Genomic DNA, 19,728 nt, shown 5'->3' with positions numbered 1-19,728 from the left:
ACAGCGCTCGCTCCCACCCACATGTTATGACTCACATATGAGTCACCAAACGTGCCAGTAAAATCAGGGCTGCTTCACTGGAATACGACCAGCGAAAAACATTAGTGTAACTTACAGCCCAGTACCGGGAATCCACGGGTTTATTTCTCCTGTCCTACACCCGCAGGGGGTGCATTTCAAGGGAACAAAGGCAAAAGGCATTTATGGGAAGACGGAACCGGTCAGACTTTTCCCTGGAACACAAAACTGCACAACTTTAGGAGAAAGAACTTGTTTACGCTCAGCATTTGGTTTTAAATAGGCCTATGGGTGTGCGTTTCTGTAGTCGGGCCTTGTGGTGGAAAGATTGCAAAGTTGCAGAGAAATTTTGACTACGTCTGTGTACTCGAGTGTTTTTGCACACTACGGTTCATCCCGTGAAAAATCACGGAGTGATTTGAAAGAAGTCATGCAAATCTTACCTTCAGACTATTACGCAACATACAGTCTGAGCTACAGGCCTTAGTATGGCTATATTATCAAAAATAACTGTATGAAATATGCTCGCACTCCCTCTGTGTTACAATTATTTTTTAACACAGAAAGACTATATTTTATTTTATTAATACACAAAAAACTCACAAACATGAAGCAAGTGCAACAGAAATATATAAAAGCAAAGACGTAGTCATTTATATAATCATTAATGAAAAATGTGCTTGGTACAAACTGAATGTGACTGCATTAAATTAAAGGTGCACTTTCACGGGCTCAAAATTATTGGGGGTAAAAAAAAAAAAAAAAAAAAAGCACATTCATTACAATTATGAGATCCTTTAATGTACCTGTAAAAGTCTTCATGAAGGAAAGATTTTGCATGGCTTCATAAGTGTTATTGGATATGAAAGTTACATACTGAGAGATGTTGTGGGGAACTTTTTTTAGATTTGGTTGACTCTATTCCTACTTTACTTATGCATCGGAGTATTTCAGGCCAGAGCAAGTCTGTTTTCATTCATGCATGCTCTGCTTAGTCATAAATTTTGTTTCGTTTCCAAAGTAGGGCCGACTGAAAGTTTAAGACTCAAAACCAAAAGTAAATGAACAAAGAGAAGCAAACAACAGACTCAAAATAAAAGCAAAAGCTAAAGCTAATGGAAAACCCCGAACACTCCAAGCGAAACCAAAAGTTCCCTCTGTCATGACTGCAGAGATTCAATGTACTATAAAATGTTAAAATGAGTTTATTAACTTTTATCAGTGCGAACATCAGATGACCAGTCCAACCTTTGCAGTGTAAAAACAATTTTTTTCCCCCGCCTTTTTCTTCCACCTCCATAAATCGATACATGAAAATATTCAGATATCAATACATTTGGCCGATTAGTCTTGACCGGCATGCACGCCGTCTTTTAAAATGAAGTTCATTTGTCAGAGATGGCGTTGCTCCTGAGTCAGAAATATACAGGATTTTAGTTAGGATTTCGAGATTGTAAAAAGCAGAAAAAGACAGTGGAGTGGAGGATCGGTTGATCCAAGGCCATGTGAGCAAATTTTCAATAACTTGCTAAGCGCTTTCAGGTTGCTGTGGTTACAAACGCGAGTAATAAAACTAGTTCAGCACTTCAGCGTTTGTCTCAGAGTTTATTTTATGTGTGCTCTCCAGCATACATGGATCGTGTACAGTTCTGATTGGTTTGTTTTACACTTCAATATTAGCTTGACCTTATTTGTCCTCCCAAGCCCCACAGAAGAGTCGCTCATCTGGAACTGATCTGAGTACAGCTGAGGCATCGGTGCTGAGTGAAAACAAAAAGAAAAGCTGCAGTTTATGCTGCTGTTGGGCACTTTTGGTATTGGTTTGGCCAACACATGTGGGTGGAACACTTTCTGTTTTGCACACACTTATCCTGTTGACCCAGTTGCTTTGCAGATGCCCCACTCTATGTATAGTCCAAGTTGTTTAAAATTTAAAACTGAAGTCACAGACTTCATTAACTCTGCCCAATTATGGGGTGGCTTCAGTCACAGACAGCGGTCATCGCTGAGGACAGGTGACTCGGGTGTGTCCTGGCATGTGGCAGATGCCACAGGTGCGAGGTTTCTTAGCAGCAGGGGGTCTGTTAGCACTCGGACCTCCCATCATCTTCCTTCCCTTCCTCCCGCCGTCTCCATCACTATAAAATCCACCACCAAAACCACCTGACACGGGGAAACAGAGATCAGAGTTAAAAGAGTCAAAGTTACCAGTTATAGCATAGAAAGTACCAAAGAATTTTTTTCAGCATGTTGGGACTGCAGGTACATGTCATGTTGATGCCTCAAGGTCTCTGTGTTCGTGAGTCGTGACAGTACTTTCTTTTTTACCATCAAATGGTGAGCATAATATCCTTTTTTTTCTTAAACAAACATAATGTGCTTTGTAGAACTTTCGTAGAATTTTACAGCCAAATCACTGCAGTCAAAGTCCACTAAAACTCAATAGCATACACTGCAAATGCCTGTCTATAATACATTTATAATGTCAAGTACGCTTGCTTTTACTGAGATGACTCATCTTTTCAGAGAATCTATTAGAAAGTCTTGTATTGCTTGGTCTGAAAACCTGAATATGTCCACGAAGAATATAAAAGGTGGACGTAGTCACTGGAATGTGACAGAGCGCATCCAGGAAATTTTGTAGATCAAGTGAGCAGTTTGGCAGTTTTTCCATCTACTTCTGTACTCAGACTTCCTTCTGCCACCGAATGTTCAGTCCCTGCTGGCCAGTAGAAGCACTACAGGTTTAATGAATGCACTTTGACTCTGGGTTCAATCTGAGACCTGAAAACTATGCCCATCCTTTTTATCCTAGACAGATAAGACCAGATAATTAAGATTAAGATGAAGATTAAAAAATTTCAGCTGGTAAACTAAAAGTCTTCATGCCAAGTTTTGATGGCGTGTAACAATAAAGAACACCGACTGGATTTCCCTAAGTATCCTGTCAATACTTTATTGGTCCATACTTTATTAGTATACATTATCACTTCTTGCATCAGTTTTATGATTTGTTGTTGATAATGTTTCGCTGTGTGTTACTTTCTTATCACATGTGAACTCTCGCTGCAGTATGAATAAAGAAATTTGGACCTGATAATAACGGTGTGTTTTGAAGGGTGACTATGCTTAATCAAACCACACTGCTTCAGTTATTACAGATAAAGCTTTAATTGGTTCATGTGGGCATCTACAGAGCCAAGGTTATTAAAAAAACACTTCTGTATTTATTTACAAGTTTTAGAGCCCGATCAATATAGGATTTTTAATATCGATACCGATATTTTGGTTACTTAATCATCTGATATTTTGGCTGATATTACTTTTTAGCCACACCAAACACAAAGAGAGATCCCTGACATTTGTTATGTGTAGTTATTCAATACACTGTTGAGGCACCTAAGATAACAAGCAGTTTAAGAAACTGCAAGTGGATTTGCAAAGTGCACGTGGTCGACAAACTGTGCAACGTCAACACTAATAACGTGGCTGAAGGGTGCTTCTCCTGCCTCGTCTTTATTTCACATTTATTGACTGTTATAATTGTCAAGAACGACATAATAGTGCATAGTTAATATCAGCCTGCAGATGAATCAGTCAGGCTCTAACATTTGTCTCGTAATATGGTCATATTAGAGACATTTTGAATTTGTTGTTTACAAACATCTGCCAATGTCAACCATGTGACTTAACCCAGTGAAAGTGGGTACACCAGTATAAGATCAGTGTCTATGCGCTGCGAAGATCAGCTTCCAAAACATAAGTCAAACTAGTTTTCTATTTTTAGGCTGTATTTATGTTTTGGAAAAAAGATACGTGTAGTTTGTAGATGCTATCCATATGAGACCAACTTGTTGATAAAGGTTCACAGTGAAGGCAAAACACAATCTGAAAATGAGCTCATCCTCATGTTGTCCTTGTGACTCACTCGTTCCTACGCATAATATGTGTTTCAGGTGAAGCCAATACAAAGGCAGTATATCCGCAGCGCATCCACGTCAAAGCCCAGGCTCAATAGCAATGACCTCAATAGAGCTGGTGACTCCATACGTTGTAACAATAAAGCAGTTCTGTTAGGAAGTTTGTGACGAGATTTCCCTGAAAATCAAGCAGCTGCTAGAAACACTTGTTCAACTATTTGTCCTGCCAGGAATGTGTTTGTCCATACTTGTTAAAGGAAATAAAGATGAGAATTAATTTTATGCCCATTTAACAAAGTAATCTAACTAATTACATACTTTTCCTTTTCACTACCTGAGCCAAAGAAGTTACGTGATTGGTTCAGACTGTTTGTTTTTTCTGTCTGCCTGTTTGTTAAATGAATGACTCAAAAGGTTGTGGAAAGATTTGCATTTTTATCAGAGGCGGGGCCTAACTCATGTGTAAGTGACTGATGACTATGAGTCACTGTGTATGGATCCAGGAATTTTAGGAAGCATTCTTCACTGTTTTGTGTGTAATGTGCATCATATCTTCACAAATGCATATTGAATTGAAGTAAGAGATAACAGTGACACAGCTCGTGCATGTGTAGAGGGAATTTTCAGCCCTGTTGGAGGTATGTGGTCTGACATTGGATTATGATTAGGAGCTCAGAGGAGGATTTGTGTGTGAGAGCCCCACCTGGTGGAGGTACGTTCTCATCATCCCACTGAAAGAAGCCACACTGCTGCTCTCTTGGCTTCCCACAGGTGTGGAACATGCGACCCTTGTTTGGACCGTCCTTCTGCACCGTTCGCGTCACGGCTGCCTCGTTGCAGTTGCACATCACCTGTTCCAAATGTCCTGGTGCACCCGCTTCCTGCCCTCTGCTTCCTTCAGATGTGTTTCTGAATCCCAGAGATGGCCTAGGAGGCTGGGAAGTCCTCGGTGCTGGCGGTGGCAGCCCTCGATTCTGTGGCGCCCCCTGCTGACTTGGTTGATCTGCCCAAAGAAAGAAGTTGCAGCTCCCGGCGTTGCACTTGTAAAACTGCCGGCCTTGATTAGGGCCGTCTTTGCGCACAGTCAGGAGGAGTGCATCCTGACCACAGTTGCACACGATCGCGTCACTGCTGGCGTTTATACTCATACTGCGGCCACCTGGTGGAGACGTCGGCTGTGGGGTCCAGGAGGGCACAGGCGGGAGAGAATGGCGAGGATTAGAGATTCGGGTTCTGGACGGATCAGGTCTGGGTGGCCTTGGAGGTGGAGGATGAGGGTCATCTCCTCTTCCACCCCCTCCTCCAACTCCTGCACCACCACCACCTCCCCCTGGTCTGAGATATTTCAGGTCCAGCACTTCTCGGAGGATCTCGTCACAGCCACCGATGCAGCCGACAAACTCCAGAGGCATCATGGGAGGAAGGCTACCCCTGCGGAACTTGAACTTCAACCTGAAGAAGGGAGGACACACAGGAGGCAACCTCAGTATGCACATCTAATAAATGAGCTGTGCTGTGTGGCAATCCATCACTTATTTAACATCCAAAGAGAGTAAGTCACTCTAAATGAGTCAAGTAAGCTACGGGTAAGCTCAGTCCTCTTAGCTTGCTTGACTCATTCAGAGTGGGCAATTTTAGTACAATCAACACAATCAGAATCAAATACCTCAGGTAATTTCAATTATTATACTATTTGTTCAGCAGGCCGACTGTTTCCACCCACAAAAGTCAAGTGGGTATTGTGATGGCTGTGGTGTGGAGTATTAAGATTTCACAGTTCACTGTTAAAAAAAATCCTCCTGCATAACGTTATTGCAGAAAAGATTCTTAAACACATTCTTGACATAAATAGTTATATTACGGCAGAGGAGGGCAGAAGGCTGGTGGCGCTGACTGGTTGGGACCTTTCTGGATTGGGATCTTCTCCCTGCACCTGTGTGAGTTTTCTTCAGATAGTCCGACTGACTCGTGACCCTGCCTCTCGCTCTGTCGCTGACAGGCTCCAGTTCACCACACTCTTGTGGATCTGCACATGTGCTGCAGAAACACCATGAAGCTAAGACATCAATGATGACAAATTTCTAAAAAACAAAAAACCCAAGCTTTGCTTTCTGCACTTTTTTCTAAAAAAATGTTTTCTATTAATTATTATTGGTCAATATTTGTGCCAATACCAACATGTATTTGACACTCCAGCATGGCCCCATGAATGGATCTATCAGCTTGCTAATCCACCCCTTTGATGCAGAATGACGATCATCATTGTTTGGCATAAAGTATGTAGAGATATGAATAAACTCTAGAAGATGAATCCTAATTACTTAAATATTTCCACTGACAATGAGGTTCATTCTGTTGTTCTGTGCTCGGCTGTGACTAAAAGACATTAGAAGGAAACGCTTAAAACCCCCACACACATCTGGATGTCTTAAGGTACAGGGTTTCCAACATGATATAATTGGCTCAGTGGTAACGACGTGTGAGTCACTTTTGCGCTTCTGCATGGACATTTGATTAATATGTGCTTCACTGGCGTAATTAAATTTGATCCACAGAGACGATTTATCAGTGAACCAAAGGCATATCATATAGAAGTTTAATTCCATGCAGTGACATTTTCTGTCACCCTCTGTCAATTTTAGTGGCTGTAGGTAACTGAAATTACCAGTAACTCAGGAGTATACACCATGACTTATGACTGAAATGTAATAAAATATATATTCTCATAGAAAACTGTGTGAAGCACTGAGGACAAACAGTCCACCATAAAGTGGCTTTTTCAAAAATCTGTACATAAGAAAAGTTGGTAAAACAGGGCAAGTTGCCGTGGCAACAAGTGAGGCGGTAGCACCAAGCAACAGTCTACTCCTGCGCACATCTGCATTTATCAGCATATGAAGTTATCCAACAAGCTGCACAGTGATATCTGATTTAAAAAAAAAAACAAAAAACTACATCGCTGACATTGTTCTGGAGAGAGGGCTGGAGCTCAACTTTGAGCTCGCCACCAGATTGGTTGCCATGGTAACAGATGCTGGTGTGGAGCACTTTGGCTCACTGCGAGTGAGCGTGCCCTATATTTGGACTGAGCTGAGCCACGTGCTCATAGGGTTAACGCCTACTTGTGTAAACAAGATTTGGAGAAATTTCTCGAGAGCGTCAGGGCCGTCGCTGTTTGTTTGCCTGAGAGGGTAGCATAAGGCACGGAGGGAGTTTAGCACTGACGTGACCACTGAAAAAATAAATAAATACATGTTTTTTTTCAGTTAATGTGTGAGTTAAGTCTCTGTTGTGCTGAGAGGACGAATCTTTTACAAAAGCACTCATAACTTAGACATCCCTCCCTAAATCAGTCAAGTACAAAGCACCTTCAAAAATCATGCGTTCTGAAATATAGTTAGCAAAACAACACGTGAAACCCCTCACAACATAAGGGCTCTGGCTTAATCGTGTTACTGTGCCTTATGCCTGTGATGAAAGAACATTCAACACCAGTTACAGGTGCCAGTTACCAAAAACACAACACTCAAACACATGCAGAAAGCTGGACTGCTCCTGCATGATTCGAGAACGTGTTAATTTCAGTGAGAAACCGAAACCGAAATGATCGTCCAGGTCTGATGGAGACCTCAGAGCTGGATTATATGGAGCAATTTAAATGAGTTAAAGACAACAGGAAAGCCATGAAGCAGTTGCTGATTAAAAAGCATCACTGAGCACAGCGTGTGAGCACTCTAACAGAGAGACGTGAAGCATTGCAAATGTTTCTGCACATTTCTGCAAATGACCGAGTGTCCAGAGTTTGACCAGTTACTGGTTGAATACGTCTTTGTGATTAAAACTGATCACCTTCTATCAGTTGAGTAGTTTTGACTTCTAAAATATGTTCAAACTATTTCATTGTGTAAGTCAGCACATGCAGAACAATTCATCTAACTGTCAAAGTCTGCAAAGGCCACATGTCACTAACTGAGCTGAGATACATCTACCTGTAGTACAGTCTGCTTACAGACTGGTACTTATACGGTGCTTTTCTATATTATCTGAGCACTCAAAGCACCTTTTCCTAGAAGCCTCATTCACCTAGTCACACAAGGTTTGTTCAATGCACTTTGGAGTTCATTATCTTGTCCAAGCACACTTCCGCATGTGGACTGGAGGAGCCGGGGGTTGAGCACCGACCTGCTGATTAGCAGACTCTACAGACTCTCCTGAGCAAAAACTGCTTAAAGTCTGGTTAACTGATTTAGTTCCTCTTCAAACTTGATTTTTATTAAATAGTGGAGCGTTTCTCACACCGGGCCTCTGGTGTCCAGTTAGCTTGTAAGTCTAAGTCATGAGGCTGGATTTGTAAAACATTTTTATATAGCTCGAGAGCAGCTCAGGAGGATCTGAGTAGTGCAGCAAAGAGAAAACAACAGAACATCAGTGCAAATACTTTACAGCATATGGTTCTTTGGTATTTCCACTGTTAAGCTGGAAGATAGCGTGTTACTGGGAAATCTACACCATAGCTACGTCATACACGCAAACCTCTCTGAAAATCTACACTTTAACCGTATGCCTGATGTGTACCTCCCTAGAAATGCAACAACACGTCGTGGTGACACAGCGTGCATCTGCACTGACTGGTCTGTTCAGTAACAGTTCCTCCTGTACATTTCCAGCTACCCTTTGTTGCAGCAGTTTTTGAATTTATCAGTGAGAGAATAACAACCATTGTACTTATATTGATGCTAATAATGCCAATAATAGATATATAATGACTCACACATGTCAGTAAATTCCTAAAAGAATGGACGTGAGGAAATGTACAAAGAAGTGGAAAAACAGAAGTGAAAAATTTTGTCCCTGACAAAAAAACAAAACTGACCAAAACAAAGAGAGGTGGGGGGGACAGGAAAGAAAAAAGCCCCTGCATTTCTATCGACTATAACAGCAGGTCACTAACACAGGGTAATTAACACATAATGCAGCATAAGTGCAAGTGTGAATAGGTTATGTGGCCCCCTGTAGCACAGACCCTGACAAAAGTCTAAATCAGCAGGCATGATTTAGGGAGATGATTTAGGTTGAGACTCTTTTCTGCGTGACGCTAGGGGACGTTTACCGAATCCTAAAACAGTTTTGTAACTGTAAGAGTCTTTTGGAAATCTGAGGCCAGAGTACATACTTTACATGTTATATGTTATTAAGAGTCTACATGTTTTTGTTCTGTACATATTCAGATTTTTTCTGCGTTGTACTGTATTGTGTGACCGTTGCAGGGAAGGTCGCTGCTCTTTAAATCAGCATTTGAACTTTGATACATAACAGTGGTCAGTTAGGCTGAGATAGATGTATCTCAGTACAATAAGTAATCAGTAATCATGCAGGACAAGACTGCTGCAGTTAAAGTCCACTCTTATTCTAACAGTACCAAACTTGACATTTGCTGGTTATCTATTTTTGGGGATGTGTCTTCAGTGCTGAGGACTTCAGAAATATAATTAGTAAACTAATATATTTCTCCTGGGTTCATGTGACAAGCAGGAAGTGAAACAAAAAGAGCACTTCATGTTAAAGCTGTGACTGTCAACATTAGTAGGCTGTCAAAAAAACAGGAGAAGAAAAAAAACAACACAAAAACCAGTCTGTCAGCTGTTTTTCCAACGTACTTATTACTGCTTAGGGTACCTTACGCTCTTCTGGTTAGAGCAGAGAGTTAGTGTTACACTTCCTGAAAGACCTTAAAGACTACAAGCATTAGAGACACACACACACACACACACACACACACACACACACACACACACACACACACACACACACACACACACACACACACACACACACCAAGTAGGAGGCACTCTTTGGCCTCTTGTGAAGGCCGTTTATCTACAGCACTGACCACATAATGTGCGATCACTGCTCTGGCTGGACAGCAGTGGATTGCAGAGGAAAACAATCCCAACTCCTTTAGTGCAGGACAGTCGTAAATACGAATGCTTCTTACCTATTTGTCACTCACATTGCATCAGAGGACATTTGCATAAAAACTGAGTAGCACTACAAATCTACTGTGCACAGTTTAAATGAGCCTAATGAAACACACAGAGCCAGAAGGACACAGTGAACAACGAGGACATGTGTGTGAAGACTCTTCAGCCACGCTTACAGCTCTGTGAGTCTGTATTTAAGGTGTAATTATTCTTCAGCTGGAGTGTTAATGACACAGTCAAATAATATGGCTCAATAAAAACCATATGCAAAAACTGATGAAAATATCAAAATAAATACAGGAAAATACAGAAGAAAGAAAATGGATGTTTAAAAATGTATTCATTTATTCAGAATCCATTCTAAACTGTGTCTCTGTGGCTTTTAAACCCCCCAAAACGCATAGTGTACGCTGTTAAGTGCCAGGAGGATTGCCAGGATTTATACATCAGGGAAACCTCTGGCGAAGCACATGGCACAACACAGAAGAGCTACCTCGTCAGGCCAGGACTCTGCAGTCTATTTACACCTGCAGGCCAGTGGACTCTTTCAGTGATGAGGATGTTCACATCTTGGACAGGGAGGAACGCTGGTTTGAGCGCGGAGTCAAGGAGGCCGTTTACGTGAAAAGGGAAAGAACATCTTTGAATCAAGGAGGGGACCTAAGGGTACATCTTTCACCATCTTACAATGCTGTGATTGCAGCCATTCCCCAACTCTCTGTGAACGGTACTCACAGCCATTGATCAGTGGTCTTTGATCAGTGAGCTTTGATCAGTGGTTGTTGATCAATGGTCATGAGAATTTGCATAATTATGATGAAGGAACTGACCTATTGTTCCTTCAGTGGTGCTAGCTTCAGTCATTATGCGAATGTACTGTTGATAAGATTGGGGAAACCTGCAGTCAGCTGAGACTGAAGAAGTCACTTGGATGAGTGACGAAACGTTTCTCCCACTGAAAACGCTACGTCCAGATTAACAGAATGGTAAATGGCCTGTATTTGTATAGCGCTTTACTAGTCCCTATGGGCTAAGGGCGCTTTACATTTTCAGTCATCCACCCATTCACACACTGGTGATGGCAAGCTACATTGTAGCCACAGCCCCCCTGGGGCGCACTGAGAGAGGCGAGGCTGCCGAACACTGGCGCCACCGGGCCCTCTGACCACCACCAGTAGGCAACGGGTGAAGTGTCTTGCCCAAGGACACAACGACCGGGACTGTCCAAGCCGGGGCTCGAACCGGCAACCTTCCGATTACAAGGTGAACTCCCAATTCTTGAGCCACGATCGCCCAAGAATCAACTTTTGGACATTTTATTTTATTTATTTTATTTTTTTAAAGGGAAAATACAAATAATCTTTTTGTACTACAAAGCAAATTACAAACTTGAGTCTTTGAGGAAGAGACAGATCAGCATTGTCACAGCATTACTCAACCCTTGATCCCAGTAAGCTAGCCTTACTTTATTTAGGACATTTCAGTTTGGTAACTTATCAAGCACTCCTATGAGGCTTTAATACTGTCCAGATTAATACAAATCAATACTCACATATGAATGGGGTGTGGCTGACAGGTAGGACATGTGCTTTCATCTCTGCTGACCTCGAGCACCACGTCGGGAAACCACACTGCTGTTTTACAGGCTGGGAAGCCCACACACGACAGGTATTTACTGCAGGAGGAGACAGAGAGCAGCTGAGAGGTCAGAGTGCAGCGAGGGTGCAAAAAGCGTTTATGTCCGCTACGATGGTAGAAACCTCCCCCCCCCAAAAAAATAATCAAAATGAATAAATGTAACTAAAAAAATAAAAGTAAGATGTGATGGGTGCGTCAGGTAAAAAGTGAATCACATGAAGTTCCTACCACACAGGACTGTGGTGGCAGTGTTAGGATCTGAGGTTCCTTGAGCTGGTCAAGTTCAATCTTTTTCCATTAGTATGCCCCTTGGTGGCACATTAAAGATGGCAATGCCAGAACTCATCAGGCTCAAACTGTGATAGTTCAGCTCAGGGAGAATGACACACCATTTTCACACACCACGGAGTCCAGACTTTAACCCCAGTGAGAATCTTTGGGATGTGTTGAGAAGACTTTATATAACAGTCCAACTTTCCCACACTGGGAGATGCCACAGCGCATGTGTGCTTTTACCAAAGGTAAGGACCAAAATATTAGAAGGTGTGAGTTTCTTTTTTTGCCCAATCGGTGTATTTTTAACAAATACATCTCTACTGCCTGCTGAGGAAGGTTGGAAGAACGCATCCTTCTTTTTTACAGCTTCCGTTGTTTCCATCGTCTCACCTGTTTCCCTCTCTCTTCTTCTTCAGCACCATGTCCCGACCACAGTTAGGGCACTTCCTCACCGGCAGCGGGATCTCCATGTCCTGCTGCTCTGCTTCAGGGATCTCGTGAGCTGCACCGAGATAGGGAGACAGCGCTTCATCTAACCTGAGGGAACAGCAGACATACGACTTCTTACCAGCAGGATGCAGCGATAGCAGGAAAGGTTACGCACTAGTTTTAATATTGAGGATGCAGACATACACACGTGTAAACTACAAGGTAAATGCAACTAACTTCTTCGCTTTCCTGACAGACTCAATGAAGACGGTCTTGTATTTCTGGATGTGATGCTGCAGCACGCTCTGTTTGTCCTTTCGGCCTTCTGACACCAGCTTGAGGTCTGCTTCCAATTCAGCACGCAGGTTCGGTTTTGACATCTCATAGCCCATGGAGTTATAACCTGCACGCACACACAAACACGCACACATTGATATGTACGCAGCTTAACTGAGTGACCGAGCTTTACATTGAGTGCGAGCGTGCGTGCACATACCCTCCACCAGCCCCATGCCCAGCTCTCCAGGCGTAAACCTCTGGTCAGCTGTCAAGCCCACATACATGCGACTCTTTATAGTCTCAATGTGCTCAGCGTGGGTTGCATCTGTACCTGTAATGTGAACAGTTAGCATAGTAACACTCACATTAGACACCAAACTGTGAGTACGGAGCAAAGAAGGTCTATACTGAGAGAAGCACGTGTTAGTAGGTGGAGCTGCTTTTATTAAACCAGATCAACACACAAAAAATATCCACATACACTCACTAGACACTTTATTAGGTACAACTTGTTAGTTGGGTTGGACCAAGTTGGACTTTCTTTTGCCTTAATTGTCCGAGGCCCCAATTCAACAAAGTGGGGGTAAAATGTAATATTCCCTCATTTGCCGAATACTATTGACCTGAGTCAATATAATCATGAATCTCTTTATAGAGATCACACTTTAAAGGTAATATTTAATTTAAACTATGATATTTAATTCACTAAATGATCAAAAACTAACAACATATTTTATAATGAAACATTTCTTCCATTAAATCACATGACAGTGAGCTGGTCTTGTAAATATAATATTTTAAACTGACACTTTATGTACTGGGTCTTTAAATCTCTCATCCTGTGAAAAACCACACATTACATATATTCATCATTTAAAGTATTTATGGACTAGTGACAAGTCGACAAATACACAAAACTAACTAACAAACAAACAAACAAACCTAACAACCCACAAAAAAACAGAATTTCTGACTTTGTGCGTCAATTATATACCAATGCCGTGCTTCTCCATCAGCGATATGAGGTCGGCTTCAGTGAGCAGCTGCGGAGGACTCGTCTGTCCATCCACCATCTCAATAGCAGAGGGCTGGAACTGAGAGCCTTGTTCATACACTGGAATCACCTGTAGAGCACATTTGAATATGTTGTCCACAAAAAGCAATAACGTAGAGATGTGTAATGAATGCCAAGAATGTTTCAGTCACTATTTGAGCTGGTTAAGTGGGTTTAGAGCAAAACTGGTAAAGTTTGGTCAGTCTAAACACCCACACTGTACCTTTGTGCTCCACCTGTCATAGGGGTAAACATCCAGGTAGTTCCTTGCAATGATCATGAGTCCCGAGACGGAGAACTTCTCCTGAGCGATATCTATATCAACCACAGTCTCCTGTCCCAAAGCATCCTGGGATACACAAGCTAAGAAATGGCGAACAATGAACTCATACACACGTCCTTCATTGCCCTGGGAAGAACACAAAGAGACAACAAGCAGTGTTTATTGTAATTATCTTCTCAGATTCTGTGGTTGTTTTCTGTTCATAAAATTGAAACAATAGAAATGAAAAAATAAATAAATAATCCCTGTTATTGATCACACCAAGCTACCTGCAGTGTGTTAGTGAACTTGGTGGGATGTATGGGAGGGTGGGCTTGGTCAGAGTTCTTGCCCTGTCTTGGGTTGGGTCCCCCCGGCTGGTCAAGCACTCGCTGGGCGAATGCCCCCCACACCGGGCTGTGAGCCTGCTGCTCCACCAGTGGGGTAAGAGCCAAGTTTGCTGGAAAAATGTTGGTCTCTGTGCGGGGATAGCTGATGAACCTGAGCAGAAGAAGAAAAAAAAAGAACAAAGAAAAGGACGCATGATTCACGATGTAGGAACGCTCTGTAAATGTAAAATCACTGATTGCCGAACCTCCAGAGTGGACGTTCTTTGTGTATAAAACTAAGAAAACATCTAAATGGACTTGTATGTTTCATTGAACCCACAGACACTCTCACACATCAGGCTTAAGAGTGAAATAAGTTCAGACATCGAGACATTAGTTTATTCTCTGGAAAGCAGTTTTTACATCACATAAAATGCTTTCGACTAAAAGATTCACACACTCACCCCTGAGTATAGAGCTTTTCTGCAATTTTCATGGTCTCTTTGGCACTTATTCTGAGCTTCCGTGAAGCCAGTTTCTCCAGTTCCTGTAGGCCAGACAAATGAAGAAGACTATTTGCAGTGGGCCAAAGCAGCAGGACAAAATCTTTTTTTTTTTAAAGTTGCTGTGTGTTTTACATTTATGTGCAGCTGTTTGGCTTTTTATTCTTACCACAGTGTCCAAAGGCAGTGGCCTCCATTTACTCTTAGGTTTGCTGGTTACTGAGGTGACTGTTGCTATGGGATCCTGGAAATGAATGAAGTGATATTCTCTTTTCACACGCGGCTTTTATATCATTTTATTTGTGCAGGTTGAAAACACTTGAAACTTACTGTGGTGTCCTAACAGCAGCAGGAGAAGCATAGAGATGCGCTAACCTCACACACAGTTGGTACATGTCCATGGTGCCTTTCAAGGTGGATACTAACCTTGGATTGTACTTTTCACTCTTTTACTTTCTGCTGTTGGTTAGATTTAGCATCCTCAAAAATATTATTGATGTTACTTATCTGTTTGCAACAGCTGAAATAAACACCAGCTATTCTGGCCCAAGTGGTGTGGGGTTTTTGTGCATTGAAAAGCTTCTTGAATGGCGACAATGACCCCCCACAATGGATAGTTTAATTTAGTAGTAACAGGACCTGTAGTGCTTGATAATGTGAGATGCCTACCTAATCAAAGACCATCTCAATCTTGAGCGTGAGGTGTAAATAATACAGATTTTCAAATTGAAAGCAGAAAAAGGAACACAAATGTTAAGTGAGGAAGGAAATTGTTTCAGCACCTGTAGTCTGTTTTGGTGAAAAGCTGTGAATGCAAACAGGAAATGTGAACTTCTGTTTGTCTCCTCAGGACACATTTTAAAGTCTATTAACAGTTTTTCTCTGCCAACACGGGGGAACAAATTTAAAAAAAGAAAATAAAAGAAAGCTTAGTGGAGCCATAAATGGACCACACAACTGAATGCTGAACTCTTTGGTTTTGGAACTACATGTGAGCCGTCTCACCATGTTACTATAAAAAGATAGTGTGCACTTTTAAGGTATAATGCAGGAACTTCCTTGCTGGCCTTCTCTAACCAGAATCAGGCTCTCATTGCCCCACTAGAATAAGTTCATCACATCTACAGTTTGACTTGTTATCCTCCAATACTCTAAAGAACTGCAGACTAAACCCAGCGCACAGAGACAAACATTGCTGAGTCTCTCTGACTTAAGTTTTTCTTCCGATTCTCACATTTCTCTCTGTGGGCAACAGTGAGAATGAAGTGTTAATTACTGGGCTCGACAGTAAACAATACACGTGTCTCGATGAGAGTCATAGAGCCAGATGACAACTTTGTTCTCTCATCAATAAGCAAAAAAACCCCCAAACCAAAATATAACAACACAAAACACTCATGGCTGTATAAACACACAGAAAAATCACAGCAGCTACAGTCTCACATAGAATAACAACTAAAACAAACCCATAAAAGCAACAGATTAGAGGTCGTGACTATTTCACGAACAGCTCATGAGTTTTTAATCACTGAAGGAACAAAGTGTAGGATATTCAACATAAAAAAATGCAGGCACATACCTCCATGCAGATCTGGTAGAGCACTAGACAAGCTGTGTGATTGAAGAGGCGGTTTCGTTTCCAGTTAAACTCCACACAATCCTCCTCCACCTCGTGGATCACTGAGGCAAAGAGAGACACGAAGGAGAGAGGTGAATATCCTTTTAAAACCCAAATCACTGAATTTCTGCTGAGTATTGGGGTGTGTGCACGGACAAACCTTTGATCTTATAGAAAGTCTCGGGTATGAATGCCTGGATGGCTTTGAAGCGCTCCACCACAAAACCCAGAGTGGGAAACTGACAGCTGCCGTATGAGATCAGCTGATTGGCCAGGGACTCTGGGAAGATCTTCTGCAGGCGAAGTGTCTGGAATCGAGTAAAAGATGCACCTATGAAGGATGCATCAGACATTTGTTGAATCACTGACCTTTGACCCAATCCATTATCCCCACAAAGCCTTCCATGTGCTTAAGAGCGAGTGCTGTCTTACCTATACGCAAGTCCAGCTCCTGGCGGACATCAACTGCATCGCTGACGTTAGCATCAGGCTCTGTTAGAGTCTCACAGGCTCTTCGGATTGAGTTGGGCGTGATCTCAGAAAACTTTGCCCGAAAGACTTGTAAATTTGGCTTCACTGAAAGAAAACAAAATGCAGACAGAGGAGATGTTTTTAGCAGCAGGTTTTTCACATGAAGCCTGAACTTCTGAGGCCTTACACAGTCAACAAAAACATCCAGACTTCTGCTATACCTGCTTTGCAAACATCTATGATTTCGAAGCCAATGTTTTCTCCCTCTCTATCACAATCAGTCCAGATGACCAAGGCCTGGCACAGCCTCACCTCCTTCTCTAGCGTTCGCTATGTAAGAAAAAAAGGACAGAGAAAAGGAAAGTGAGGAGAGGAAGAATGTTATAGCAGTTGACTTAATAAACAGTAAACTTTGAACTGAAATACAAAATAATCATTTATTTCAGTAGATGTTTCCTATTATTAGGAGGACAGTTAATGAGCCTACCTTAATCTGTAACATATTATCCGGACAATATTTCTCTACTTCTGCATCAAACAGCAGCACCGGATTGCAGCTGTGCCTTTGGAGAGAAAAGGATAAAAAACAATAAGCTTTTTCTGTTAGCGTGTTTGATGCTTTATACCCCCAAAAAACAAAATTTTTAAACTTACCATTTCTGAAATGGAGCTTTAAACTCCAGACCCAGTAAATGCCCTGATACTGATGTCATTGAGACAGTCACATTCTGGTGAAGGAAGCACAGGGACAAAAATCAGACACAAAGCGAAACGCCAAAGAACAGACATTTAGGTAAATGTATGAAATTTTCCTTACTTGCCCAAAGAGATGATATTCATACTCATAGATTTTATTAAACTTCGACATTCCTTCCCTCTAAAATAAAAAAACAAGACAATGAGTGCTGGAGCAACCAAAGATTTGTTGTTGTATTGTCAGATGTATAGATGGAGAAATCGGTATGGTTGACAAGTCAAACTGTACAGGCGTTTCTTATTTTGCTCACCATATTTATGTAAGCTACACAATACAAATGTGTCTGTCAGAGATCTTGTTATTGTGTGTGTGTGTATATGTATATATATATATATATATATATATATATATATATATATATATATATATATATATATATATATATATTGCACATATTATTTAAATGGAGTTTAATTTACTCGAGTTTAAAATACATCTTTGTTTATCAAATGACCAAAAATAACAGACAAATTCACAGAAACAAGTAACACAATCTCACTGCTGGTCCAGCTATATGTGGGACCAGTTGTGCTTCTGTGAGTGTTCATCCTCCCAAAGGCCTGTTTTTAGCCAGGAGAAACCCTGATATATCACAGTTGTTACTCACAACAATAACATATCCCAGGGTTGTAGAAAGGTGCCTGTCATAAAGCCATTCTTAAGGAAGTAAACAAACCCAAACTTGAAACTTCTTACTCAAATCTCTTCAGCATGTACAGAGGAAATCAGCCTGTCTACAGCTATCTGTAAGACACGGTGCCATGGTTTGGGATTTCATTTCAGTCAGTAATGTTAGGGAAATTATAAATACAGAATTGGATGGATTAGATTTGATCCACTCTAACTGTACTATCTCTGAAAATGTCCAATTGGCAACAGCTTCATTTTCAGCATGACAATATTCCCAAACACACTGCTAATGCAGTAAAAGCGTTCCTGGATAGAAAAAAAAACACACACACAATGGAACATCAGTCATGGATTGGCCTCCCAAGAGCCCAGACCTCAACATTATTGAAGCAGTGTGGGATCATCCTGAGAGAGAACAGAATAAAAAAAATGCCTTATATACTGTATTTCCATGTATGTTTGTGTATGTTTACTTAGCAAAATATAAAGAAATGATAGGTGGCTCAAGACTTTTTACCAGTGCTACACATTTTGGAACTGATAGAGAGTTGACACATTAGCCTGGTAGATTTCTCTGTCTGAGGTGAGTGTGTGAGAGGGGATGTGACTGACCCTCCTGGCCCTGCCGCTGGACATAATTTCAGAGATCCCCTTAGCAGCATCATTTTTCTCGGCCACGCAGAGGACCCGACGGATCTGCCCCCGGCTTCGGATCATGTCTGCCTCCTGCTGCAATGTGTCCTGGAGGACACTCTGCGCCGCACAGAAATACCTCCGCTGGACTCCCGGCCGCCGTAGTCCCGATAAAAGCACAGATCTCCTGAGGAGACACGCTACTAGCATACCCGCTCTCACGTGAAGCAGCCGGCTCAACGGACAGCTTCAGCGCTGTTCTCGTCCCATTTTGTTAGCATGCTAGCTGATGCGGGGAGCTACATATTATCAGCTCCCAGGAACTTCAACAAAGAGCAAAAAAGGCAACTAAAGCTTGACTAACTTCACTTCCCACAAATAAAACAGCGAACAAAGAGGAAATATATGCCTGCCACACGAAAATTACCAACAATTAGCAATAAAAAAAAAATGAAGAGGACCTTAGACACAGGAACACTCTTACTTCTGTTTACAAAATCCGCGCCTGCCTGTCAAAACTGCCGTCATCAAGGTCGGAACACTGTCGCAAATATCCTGACGCAAAACCTCAAATGAAAACCTTAAAACAGGCTTAGAAAGAATATTACAATACGTCCACTCAATTTTACTTTTGTCTAGATGTGTAGCATATGTTTTATAATTAGTTTTTTATAGAATAACGCTAACGCAATGTTACTCGGTTGTTAAAAAAATAAAATACACTATAAATACACCCATTTTTTACATGCCAGAATAACTTACTATTGGTAATTTGGAGTTTGATCATTGGGTTTTACTTTCTAGAATATATTACATTGTTTTTTTTTTTTAAATCTCTAAAATGTAAAATTGATAATTAATTAGTAGCTTTTAAGGCTCTATAATAATTTTGGAAAAAAAAACCCAGATCTTATTTCCTAATATGTATTT

At 41.5% G+C, this 19,728-nt stretch overlaps 1 protein-coding gene across 1 annotated transcript; it reads right to left on the bottom strand.

Annotated features, from left to right (window-relative positions):
• Positions 1-19,338, bottom strand: top3a (DNA topoisomerase III alpha). Its single transcript, XM_085403339.1, has 19 exons — positions 18,778-19,338; positions 17,596-17,655; positions 17,433-17,506; positions 17,266-17,341; positions 17,000-17,108; positions 16,740-16,883; positions 16,468-16,638; positions 16,269-16,369; positions 14,859-14,933; positions 14,651-14,733; positions 14,148-14,358; positions 13,819-14,004; positions 13,536-13,665; positions 12,759-12,872; positions 12,500-12,665; positions 12,224-12,370; positions 11,472-11,594; positions 4,642-5,390; positions 1-2,181 (listed from the first exon to the last, which is right to left on the bottom strand). Exons 1-19 carry the CDS (start codon positions 19,006-19,008, stop codon positions 2,018-2,020), a joined length of 3,114 nt encoding a protein of 1,037 aa, XP_085259465.1. The 5' UTR covers positions 19,009-19,338; the 3' UTR covers positions 1-2,017.
• Between the last annotated feature and the right edge of the window lie 390 nt (positions 19,339-19,728).

The sequence above is a fragment of the Rhamphochromis longiceps genome, linkage group LG4, assembly GCF_057381845.1.
Source record: "Rhamphochromis longiceps isolate RC_006_pf linkage group LG4, R_longiceps_female_GT1.1, whole genome shotgun sequence".
Classification (NCBI taxonomy): Eukaryota; Metazoa; Chordata; class Actinopteri; order Cichliformes; family Cichlidae; genus Rhamphochromis; species Rhamphochromis longiceps.
Note: the sequence above shows the minus strand (reverse complement) of the source record. Positions and strands in the feature narration are given on the sequence as shown.